The sequence below is a fragment of the Lathyrus oleraceus genome, chromosome 1 (genome assembly GCF_024323335.1).
Source record: "Lathyrus oleraceus cultivar Zhongwan6 chromosome 1, CAAS_Psat_ZW6_1.0, whole genome shotgun sequence".
Classification (NCBI taxonomy): domain Eukaryota; kingdom Viridiplantae; phylum Streptophyta; class Magnoliopsida; order Fabales; family Fabaceae; genus Lathyrus; species Lathyrus oleraceus.
This window is the reverse complement of record NC_066579.1, coordinates 244546980-244559088: the sequence shown is the minus strand read 5'-3', so window position 1 is coordinate 244559088 and position 12109 is coordinate 244546980. Positions and strand designations below refer to the sequence as shown.

At 33.9% G+C, this 12109-nt stretch overlaps 1 protein-coding gene across 1 annotated transcript; it reads right to left on the bottom strand.

Annotated features, from left to right (window-relative positions):
• Positions 1-5360: 5360 nt before the first annotated feature.
• Positions 5361-8836, bottom strand: LOC127129558 (oxalate--CoA ligase). Its single transcript, XM_051058717.1, has 4 exons — positions 8466-8836; positions 7305-8373; positions 6600-6703; positions 5361-5730 (listed from the first exon to the last, which is right to left on the bottom strand). The coding sequence occupies exons 1-4, from the start codon at positions 8667-8669 to the stop codon at positions 5542-5544; spliced, it is 1566 nt and encodes a 521-aa protein (XP_050914674.1). The 5' UTR covers positions 8670-8836; the 3' UTR covers positions 5361-5541.
• Between the last annotated feature and the right edge of the window lie 3273 nt (positions 8837-12109).

The window sequence follows — 12109 nt, the reverse complement described above, 5'->3', positions numbered from 1 at the left end:
GATTTTCTACTTCTTCTTTATATGTCTTAAAGGCATTAAAAGCATCATCTTTATGCTTTAAGAGATATACATGTGTGAATCTAGAGCAATCATCGATAAACGTTATAAAATAACGGTTTCCCCCACGGGTCAACATACCATTAAATTCACACAAATCAGAGTGCACAAGATCTAGCACGATTGTTTTTCTTTCAACACTTTTGAAAGGTTTCTTTATCATTTTTGATTTAACACATATTTCACATTTTCTGAAATCATGAATGTTGCATGATATCAAACCGGATTTAATTAGTCTATTCATAGTACTAATACCAATATGTGCCAATCTAGAGTGCCATAAGGAAATAGATTCAAGCATATAAGCAGAATTAGAAATTTCATTAATAATATTGTCGGTAGTACAAAGTTTGATCATTCCTTCAGCGAAATATCCTTTTCCTACAAATATACCATTACGGGTCAATATCAATTTGCCCGATTCATATACAGATTTAATACCCGGTTTTCCCAATAAGTCCCCACTAACAAGGTTTCTATTCATATCAGGAACATGAAGCACATTAACAAGAGTGACTTTCTTTCCGGAAGTGAAGTTGAGTTCGACAGATCCTGTTCCAACGACTTTATATCGCACTTCATTTCCCATTTGCACTTCTTGTCCATCATTGACTTCGGTATAGGTTTTGAATGCTGTTTTATCATAAGATACATGCACAGTTGCGCATGTGTCATACCACCATCCTTGCACTTTGCCTTTGATTGCCATAATTTCGCTTACCGTAGTGATTATGTCGTCATCGGCATGAACAACATTGACCTCATTTTTGGACTTATTGTGCCTGCAATCTCGAGCATAATGTCCGGGTTTGCCACATACATAACAACCATTTTTAGTACCTTTTGGTCCGCCATAATTTTTGAACTTGTTGTGTTCTTTCCTTGGGCCGAGATGGTTTTTCATGCCATCATATGTTTTCTTTCCTTTAGCGGCAACAACATTTGCTTTAGCAAATCCAGCAGACTCAGTTTTTTCTCGATCCTTTGTTTCCTCCTCGATACGAAGGTGTTTCTGAAGTTTCTCCAAAGAAAAGTCCTCAGAACTATGCAACAATTTCTTTCTGTATCCTTTCCACGAAGGTGGCAATTTTGCTATTATTCCACCGACTTGGAATGCTTCAGGAATGTCAATTTTCACGGCTTTTATTTTATTCACGAGAACCTGTAACTCGTGTACTTGTGCAAGAATCGGCTTGGAATCCAACATCTTAAAATCAAAGTATTTAGATATTAAAAACTTTTTCATACCTTCTTCTTCGGCCTTGAATTTGAATTCGAGTGTGTTCCAGATTTCCTTTGCGGATGCAGTATTGGTGTAGAGATCATAGAGACGATCAGATAATGTGTTCAAGATGTGTCCACGACATAGCAGTTCATCTTCTTTTCGTTTCCTTCTCTCCTTTTTTACTTCATCAGTGTCATTCTCAATTGGTTCTGGAATTGTCTCCAGATCAGAATCCAAGACATATTGAGTTTTCAGAGCGGTTAGGAGAAATATCATTTTGTCTTGCCAGCGGGTATAGTTTGTTCCATCGAAACGATCTAACTTAACAAGGTCCTGATTCATCAGTTTGATGCTTGAAACAGAAGCGTTGATGGCCATGATTTGAGATACTATAAGACTGTTAGAAATTTCAGAAAGATTAAAGGGATCGAGGCTTGAACGTGAACGTAACACTTTCCTTATAGTATTTCAAGCACTCTCGATTGTCTTAGAGTTCTGATGCAGGAATACCCAGGATAATTCAGCCTTATCGAGTTTGCGCAAGACCGGCGAAAACCCGAATGCAGCGAAGAACGTCTGGAATTATTTAGAGGATTTTCGGATTTTGTGTGTTGTATTCTGAATCCGGATTTATGCTTTTATAGGCCATGTTGATATTGTTTCACAAGGTAGCGACCCTTGGTGAAACAATGTCATTTTCCAATAATCATAATGGTTGGCCTGCAGCATGTTTCACCAACAGTTGCATGGTTTAGCCTTTGCAACATCTCATGAAGAGTTACAATCTCCGAATTCAAAATTCAAAATTCAAAATTCATGAAGAGTTATCCCATGCATTTATTAGCATTAACTCACTTCCACCATTTATCATTTTGGAACACACTTGTATTTAATAAATTAAAACACATCCATTTAAAAGTCATATTATAAGGTCAAAGTCCAATGAAACACAAACATGTTACGAGTACAAGATACAATATGTATCTAATACAGCGATACGTTACAAATTGAAAAAAACTAGATACGTTACATTTAAGATACATATATAAAAATAAAAATTAAATACTTAATAAAAGCATAGTCTTTATAACAAAATTTTAATATATTACTATATATTACTGAAAAATATTAAATTTAAGATATTGGAATAATATCAATGTCGTATCCTCCTTCGCCATCATCGGTAAATAGAGTGGTTTCCAAACTTAGTTCATCAAGAGCCAACGAGACAACTTCAAAAGTTCCAACACCATTAAAACTCTCTCATACATCTCCATCAATGTCCCACATCCTAATACTCCCTTCTTTGTATTCTTCACATTTCCTACTCGAAAACCTCAAATTTATATATACATAAACCAAGTCTTCGGCTCTTTAAGGACTCAATTTGTTTTTTTTAAAGAGTGGCCGAATGAATAGATACTCCAACTTCTTTCACAACAAGAAGAAGATCTAGGTTGCACAAGAAACTTCAAAGCAAGCTTTTATAGAAGAGGCGCAGGAGAACCATGCATCACCACCAAGATTTGAGTTCTAATACCCATCTATCTTCAATAGAGTCAAAAGAATCAAAATTATCTTCAATAGTCAAAAGAATCAAAATTATTTAATTTGGATGAGAAATTAGAAAATTCAATTTTAACCTTTTTTTCTATCCTCAATTGTTGTAAACAATTTATGAAAACACTTGTTACTTTGAGAAGATGTCTTTTCATCCTCATGTGGAAAAACTCTATTTGGATCCTTACGGAGCCATTTACTACAGTACCTATAAATGAATTAAATGTTAATACATAACTTATGAGCTACACAATTATTAAAATGAAATGACAATAAAAAATAATAAACTTTTAGTTAATTTTATCTTGGATTTAAAGAGTGAGCAAAATAGTGGAGAGAGGTGTAACTCTTAGTCCACCTATCAATTAGTATAGAATAAACAACATCATAAAATGATGATATCGACATGTCATTTACATATTTCCCTTCATGTCTGTATATTGATGTCTCCATCTTCTCTATCATAGCATCCCACATCTCGAATACTAAATGAAGTGTGATTCGTCTATAACACAAACTCTAACCATATTATAAATAGGCTCGGTAAAATCAATAATATATGCAATTTTGTCCCACCAAACATCATTCAAAATAAAATATTTTGTAGATTGAGCCTTACCCACGTCATCCTCATCCTCTCTAAGAATTCCATTCTTCACTGATAACCATTGATTGCAAAGAACTCTTCAAGAATTTAAATATTCTTAACATTACTATGATAGATGCAAAGCATGTGTCCGAAACATCAAGCAATTTGAAAGATGAGAATTGTTTAAAAATAACATTTCTCATGGAGTGGTTCATGATAAAACTTCTAACAAAAGAAACATCATCAATAATTTGAATAATCCAGTTACATTCAATCCAGACTACCTCATTTTCTTCAATATGTTTGGCAGCACATAGATTCTTCAAAGCGAGATTTAATGTGTGAACAACACAAGGAGTCCAAAAAACTTTTGGAAATAAATCTTCTATGATCATTCCAGCACCTTTGCATATACGAGCATTATTTTTAATAACTTGTACCACATTTTCTTCTCCAACTTTCTTTATAACTTCAGCCGTCCTTTCAGTTATGTAGTGTTTACTTTTAATTTCACCTGAAGTATCCACAACTTTCAAGAATATTGGACCCCCTTCACTTATGGCCATAAATTTTATTAAAGTTCTTGTTTAACAATATGTCCATCCATCAGAAACAATGCTAATCCCTTTTGAATTTCAAGTTGATTTAATTGGTTTAAGCGGCCTCTCAATGTTTGCTTTCTCTTGTTGTAAGAGAATTGTCCTCAATGCATTATAACTGGGGGAGAAAACCAGATTTCGGAGATACTGTTGACATTGTGTTGCTTCAAGATATGCCTCTTGATGAAAAGGAATTTTTTAATGAGAATGTAAAGGATGAAGAAGAAGACAATAATAAGAAAGAAAGGCATGGTTGCACGCTACTATATAAATAGTTGTTATAGAAATTGAAAACAAATATTATAATTGAAAAATTATAATTAATAAAAATAATGATTTTCACACTTTTTTCCATACACCTAATGTAATAACAAATCAAATGTCTATGCGCGCAGAAGATAAATGTTATTCCTACACACAAAAAATACACTATACTTTACTGTTTAGCATATTGATGAACAGTAAAATATTATAATAATAAAATATAATTTTACAAAAATATATATAAAAAATAATTTTTTTTATTAAAGAATAATGTGTGATTAATCGATTTATAGTTTCATTAACCAACATTTAATATTTTATTAACCAATTTTATTTTACTATTAAAAATTATTTTTATGTTTGGATGTTTATTAGCCAACATCATAACTTTATTAACCAATTTTTTACATTCCATTAATCAATTTTATTTTACCACTAAAAATTATTTTTAATATTCGAATATTTATTAACCAATTTCATAATTTCATCAACCAATTATTTACATTTCATTAACCAACTTTATTTTAATATACTAATCAACTTTATTTTAATATACAAATCACATGAACAATGTATACGTTGTAGGTGTAAGTTTGAGTGTAAGAATAGCAATCCTGAATTCTGATGCACATAAACCAAAATAAAATAAATTATTAAAAAATAAAATTAGTAGATTTTATGTATAAGAGTGTGTTGTAGGTGTTAAAATTAGTTTTAAGATATTTTTTTCATAACCATATTGAATGTCAACTAACTGTAATTACATACTGCAACTAAAGGGCAACAGCATTATGTAAATATACTACAACACAGGACACGGAAACCAAAGTGTTGAATTACATAATTGCACAAAAGTCTAAACGTGAACCATCAAAAGTCTAAAAGTGAACCCAAATTCCTTGTTTTAAACTTGTAGTTTGCACAATTGTTGCTATATACTTTTACATGGCTTATTCTATGAAACACATTTTTAGTTTCCTAAATCTCATGATCTATGAACATATAAATATTACCAAAAAGATAATGGAAATTTTTTTAATCATAAGCATTGTTTCTCACTTCACAATAATCATCAAAATCAACACTTTATTGCAGTTTCATACAAGAATCACAAGTTGCATAAATATCATCCTCTAAAATGCCAAGGTTTCCTCCAACCCTTTATTGGTGAAGCATCTCAGCTTCAAAAGCTAGGGACTTGTTAAAAAAAGAAGAAAAAAAAACAAAAACGCTAGGGACTTGATAGTTCAAACTTTAGAAACAAAGTGTTCTGCTACAAGACGACGCAAAATCTTGCCAGTAGCTGTCTTGGGCAGAGAATCAGTAATGAAAACCTTTTTGGGGACTTTAAAAGATGCCAGATTCTTCTTGCAAAATGTAAGCACCTCTTCAGCATCAATGTTTGATCCTTCTCTGGGTATGATTGCACAATATATCTGTTCAAGGTAAACAGATTTTAACAACACAACTTGAATCGAATATAATCGAGCTTTTGCATATTACCCTGAATGTAGGGATCAGTAATGAATAGTAAATGATCACATACATCACATTCATCAACATATGCCTCCAAAATGAATGTATGCAATGCAACCAAATTGGCTTCTGTCGATTCTTTTGAATTATGAGTAACTTTGGATCAATATTATAAAACAAATTTTAATTTTTTAGATTCATATATGATGTATCTGATTTATAAATTAAATACATTAGTTGTTTAATACAATATATAAAATGTCAAAATTTAGATATAATAAAGAAGTGAAATTTGAAATGGTAAGTAGAGATTCACTGCACTCAATCATTGACATGCCATTCAAGTACACATACAACAAAAAAAAAATATAAATAATTAAATAATGCGTATATTTTATTTGTAAGCATAAATACTTATGATTTAGAATTGTAATCATCCAAGACATTGAAAGATACAACACATGTGAGAACAAAGAAGAATACAAAATTCCAAACAATTGAGAAAAGGATTTTGATTTAGAATTGTAATCATCCAAGATATTGAAAGATCTACAACAGATGTGAGAACAAAGAAAAAAACAAAATTCCAAACAATTGAGAAAAGGATTTTGATTTAGAATTGTAATCCTCCAACATATTGAAAGATTTACTGTACAACAAATGTGACAACAAACATTAAATGAGAAAAAGACAAACTTTCAAACAATTCAAAAAAGACAGGCATATCAAAAATATAATTTTTAAAAGAATTAATTTTGTTCCCGTTTTTCTTCTATTAAAAGATAAACTCTCCTAATTTAAATAGGACTGAACTGAGAAAAAGACAAACCTCTTCACCATATTTCTGATCTGGTACTCCAAAAGCAACAGCCTGAGCTACGTCTGGATGTGAAAGAAGAACAGCATCCACTTCTATTGGCGATATTTTCTCTCCTAAAAATTCATAAGAAAAAATTCTGAAATTGTAGGATAAATTAATTGACACCAATTCAGTTATGAGTGCAAATTTGAAATTTAAAAAAAAATAATACTAACTTGTGTCTAAAGGGTATAACTTAAGAGATAAATATAGTATAATATTTATAATTAATATTTTATTATTTTTTTAATAAGAATTTTTTATTTGTGAGATTTGTTAATATTATCCATATGCTCTCCATTAATTTTTTTGATACTGAATAAAAGAAATAGACTTCAATTTTTTTTGACATTCTTAATAAAGACAAAAAAAGAAAATAATAAATCGTACAACGTTGTATGAATGGTTAATTTAATACAGTAATTTTTCTAACTAGTTTCTCCCTGATGTGTCTACCAAATCAAAAACTACTTTATCACTCTTGAACAATAAAGTCGGCAATCTTTTCAAATTACCAATTGTTTTATGACATGTTTATTTGATTAACAATAATTTATGCAAATAGCATGTAAATGAATGATCTAACAATGTATCTGGTTAATATATACAATCAGATCAGATACATTACGGATGAATCTTAAAAAAATGAAGTTTTTCTTATGAGTAGTAATTTACCTCCTCGGTTGATTAGCTCTTTAATCCGACCCACAAGATGCAAATATCCATCAGAGTCAAAGTAACCAATGTCACCGGTATGAAACCAATCAAACAAAAACGCGGCCGTATTAGCTTCTTTATTATTCTTGTAACCTTTCGTAACATTTTCTCCTCTAATACAAATTTCACCATTCACTCCGGCTTCCAAAACCCGACCCGACTCATCAAGTATAGCCATTTCTTGACCCACGGGCTTCCCCACCGACCCAGCTTTGTGGGGCCCATTTTGGGGCAAGGGATTCGAACTCATTAAATGAGAAGCCTCTGTCATAGCATAGGCCTCCAAAACTGGTGCCCCAAACGCTTCCTCTAAACGACTTAGAATAACCGGTGCCAATGAAGCACTACAGCTTCTAATAAACCGGAGTTTCGGGTAAGCCGGTTCAGGGTTATTTAGGTGGCGATCTAGTATGATCTGGTGTATGGTAGGTACCGCTGTGTACCACGTCGCATTGTATTGAATCATGTCTTTCCAAAAGGTTGAGGCCGAGAATCTCCCCGCCGCCGGTAACGTCACCGCAGCCCCGGCACCGAGTGAACTCAGCAATCCAGCGATTAGCCCGTGAACGTGAAAAAGTGGAAGCACGATCACGGTTGAATCTGACTCACTGAGTTGGTAAACCGATTGGATGTTTTTCACGGACGAAACCAGGTTGTGTTGAGTCAGTGGAACTCCCTTGGGACGACTCGTGGTACCTGATGTGTGGAGGAAAAGTGCCACGTCGGATGGTTCGTTAATGAGTTTGGCTGCCGAGTTTACCGAGTCGGATTTTAAACCTGACTCGGGATGTTTCAGGGAGATTGTAAGCTTGGTTTCTTCTTCAGTTTTGGTGAGAGAAGCCGAGCCGAGAGGAATGTTGAGCTTTGAAGCCGCGTCTTGCGCCGGCTTGTTACCTTCTAACGGAGTTAATAGAAGCTTTGATTCGGAGTCAGATAGATAAAACTCGAATTCTTCAGCTGTATAAGCTGCATTTAAAGGCGCCGCCGTGGCTCGGACTCGAATAACAGCTAAAAACAATATAACATACTGAAACAAAGATTTTTAAAATAACAAGGAATTAATAAAAATAAAGAAGTAAATAATTAAATCGAATATACTAAATCTGTATGAAAACGAACCTCGACGGTGTTGGGGAAAGTAAGAGCGACGACGTCGTTTGGTTTGATTCCGGCAGAGATCAGATGATCTGCGGCAGATTCGACTAATTCATTAAGATGTGTGTGAGTGAGGTCGAATTTTCCGGCGAGGGAGATGGCTCGTCGAGAAGGGAATGTTTTGCCGACGGATTGGAGTAAACCGGTGAGGGTGGTTGCTGTTTCCATGGTTGATTTTTGGAGGATGAAAAGAGAGATTGTGATGAATGGTTGATGAGGTTAGGGAATTGTGTTATATTTATATACAAACACGGACAATGGATGGACAAGGATAGGGTGCTTGACTTTCTCTCTATATCTTTCTAACCATTCCTTCTCATTCATCAAAATGATTTGTTTCGAATAAAATTTTTGGTATCATTATCTTTAAATAGTTTTTAAAAAATTAAGTATTGATTTTATAAAAAAATTATAATTAATTTTTGTTTTTTCCAATATAAACTTTTTATTTATGACTTTCTTCATATTATTAGCATTACTTTTAGATTAACTTAGTGAATTTTTTTTTAAAATAATCATGTTTTTCAAAAAAAATATAAAAATAATCAAATTTTTAAAAAACATTCTAAAATAACCATGTTTGGGAGAGGAAGCGCCGGGGGTGTTGGCGCACCCCTTAAAATTTTAGAGGAGGCGTCAGTTGTATTGGCGCCAATGCATTGGGCTCCTAAAGGAGGAGTCAATGCATGTGGCGCCTGCTTGGGCCTCCTAAAGGAGGCGCCAAGGGGCGCCTTAGTGTCCCTTCTAAAGGAGGCGCCAATAGACATGGCGCCTTAGTGTGTGTGTGTGGTGGGTGTATGCGCCACCACATTTGGCGCATACACCCCCTCCTGTTATTTTTTTTTTTTTTTTTTTAATTATATTTTTTTATAATATTTTTTGTTTTTAATATTTAAAATTTATTATTTAATACATAATAAATAAAATAAAAATAAAATAACTTCATTAAATATATAATAATTGATTACATTAGAAAGACTAAAAACTTAATGACCCGCCCGATTATAACGTCCCCCGGTTCCAAATCCTGGTGCGTTAGGTTGTCTCCGAGGTCTCCCACGATTTTCTTGAGGTGTTTGTGGTCTTTGGGTACTGACCTGATCGAGCGATGGCTGGTTGGAAGTTCCGGCAGAAGTTCCGGCGGTATTTGACAGATGTGTCATCATTTGCTCCCAATATCCGGAGGGGCTGTGGACAACGGCGCTCCGTAATGGAGTTCGGTGCCCATGTCATCGTAGTTAGGGCGTTGGGGTTGGGTGAATTGGGGACGGTATAGTTGCCCAAATTGGGTCATTGAGTCGTTTTGAAAACGAAGCAATGATTCTTGGGGCGTACTATAGTTAAACAGTGGTTGGGTGTTAAATGGTGGGGGGTTACGATGACGTGACTCATATGAATCATCTGTGCTATAGACGGTTGTGGTTGCGGGGTTTGGTTCTTGGTTTTGTGTTTGGGTGGGTGGTATGAATGGATTGCGACGTTGGATGGTTCGTTGTTGGGTGGTTGGCATGAACGGGTTGCGATGTTGGGTGTGTGGTTGTTTTGTGTATGTGGTCGATTGATGTTGTGTGGTTGGTTGTTGGGTTTGGGTAGGTTCACATTGGTGTTGGATGGTGAATTGATGTGGGACATACGATGACGAAGTAAGTTGGCGCGGATCCATCAAATATCGCGGCTCAGATACGAATTGCTGAGTTATTATAGACCTAAACCATGCCATATATTGTTGAGTCGGTCTTCCACCTTGGATGACTGGTTCGTTCAGGATGTGTTGTCGTCGATTCCTCCATTGACGACACATGTCTTTTGCAAAGTCTCTCCAGTCAGAATAATCCCACTATGCATCGACCCTTTTTTGATGCCAATTCCCCAAACACGTGGGAGATTCTGGAATATGTTGTAGCATTCCGAACTGCAGTTTGACCCGGTCACTTTGGTGCATTTCAACTGTAGCGAATCAGATAATCGGTGTCTTCGCTGTCCAAACTGCAGCATCGTCATGGTTCACATCATGATTCAGACCCAGATATGGCCTCCAAACAAACTGGAAAAAATACCAAATCGTTAGATGGAAAATAATTTAAGAAGTATTTTTAGATTAAATATAGTTTGGTAGGAGTATTACATCATCATGTCCAATGTGATCCAATAGATTTCGATAGACTACAATAGCGTGTTTCGGACACCTATTGTAGTTCATTCCCCTTACTGACCACCTAAGATAATAAAAAGAAGTGAAAAATATTATTTACTGTTAATTTAAATAATAGATATAATTAACTAAATGGTGAATGGTAAAGTGCTAGACTTACTTGGTTGCAAAGGGGAACACGAATGGACGCTCATTTATCGGGGCGAGCGACGGCATCCTAGACCACCCCCAAGCTTGAAGCAAATAAGCACATGAAAAAAAGTACATGTATTCTTTTTTGCAGTTCTACACATTGCACTATATAAATGGGTCAACACAGCTGAACCCCAACTATAAGTGTTTACCTTATTGATGTTGCGTAATAAAGGTAAATACATTATATTCACAGAATTACCTGTACTTTCTGGAAACAAAAAGTTACCAAATAAAATCATAATAGAACACCGAGCTTTTATTATTTTCTCATACTCGATTGAATCTTCGGACAGTACTATACTGGCATAATATTGTTTAAGGTATTTTAAATTTATACCTTGCCCCCTTGCTTGATTGGATGTGTCTCCCTCAGTTTCGTCGTCTAACAAAGGGTGTAACAGCCCAATTTTTAGGAACTAATTATTATATTATTTTTATTATATTATATTTAATTATTTGGAGTGTTAAGTAATTAAGTGGTTGTGAGGTAGTATAATAATTGATTATATTAATTTAAGTAGTGTGGTAAGTAATTATTTAGTTGTTATGAGAGATAGTTAAATAATTATATTAATTAAATTGGTATGACTAGTGAGTGGTTAATTATTTGAATTTAAATTTAAATAGAGATATCTAGATATTAGGTATTATTGGGCCTAGTGATTAAATTAAATGATTTAAGCCCAACTAGAATACTATTATAAATAGTAAGAGTGAAGGAAGTGAGAATTAGAATTCACTTGGGCACTAGGAGCAATAGAGAAAAAGGAGAGGAAACACTTGGTCAATGGGCGGGGTTGTTGTTGAATACTTATGCAATGAATAAATATTAATCTAAATCCTGATTAAGATAGATTAATGACTTAATTAAGCATTATAGCTTCGTTTTGAATGCGGACGGATGCATTGGTAAGATAATGAAAAAGGCAATTATTATGATATCATATTATAGTGTATTATGCATCTTACAAAGTCTATGAATTTTATTTTGATGGGTGTTAAACATGGTTGATATGTTTGATTGTGAAATAACATGACTAAAGATAACGTAAAGGATTATTATTATTGTTCCAGGTTATAAAATATTATGTGATTTATAAATGCCATGAATTTTATCATGATGAGAATAAAATATTGTATGAATGTGTATGTATGCCATTATTGAATTGTGAAAGGTTTATGATGATGAATGTGTATGTGTACCAATTATGAGTTATGGTGATATGTGGGATGTTAAGATGGTATAGAAGGTCTTAATTGC

Bases quoted from the DNA above. Each gene is read 5' to 3' on its own strand.
- LOC127129558 (XM_051058717.1), bottom strand. From the start codon at position 8,669: ATGGAAACAGCAACCACCCTCACCGGTTTACTCCAATCCGTCGGCAAA. The intron at 8,374-8,465 runs GTTCGTTTTCAT...TCTTTGTTTCAG, and splicing joins CTTTCCCCAACACCGTCGAG to TATGTTATATTGTTTTTAGC. The intron at 5,731-6,599 runs GTTTGTCTTTTT...TACCTTGAACAG, and splicing joins ATCAGAAATATGGTGAAGAG to ATATATTGTGCAATCATACC.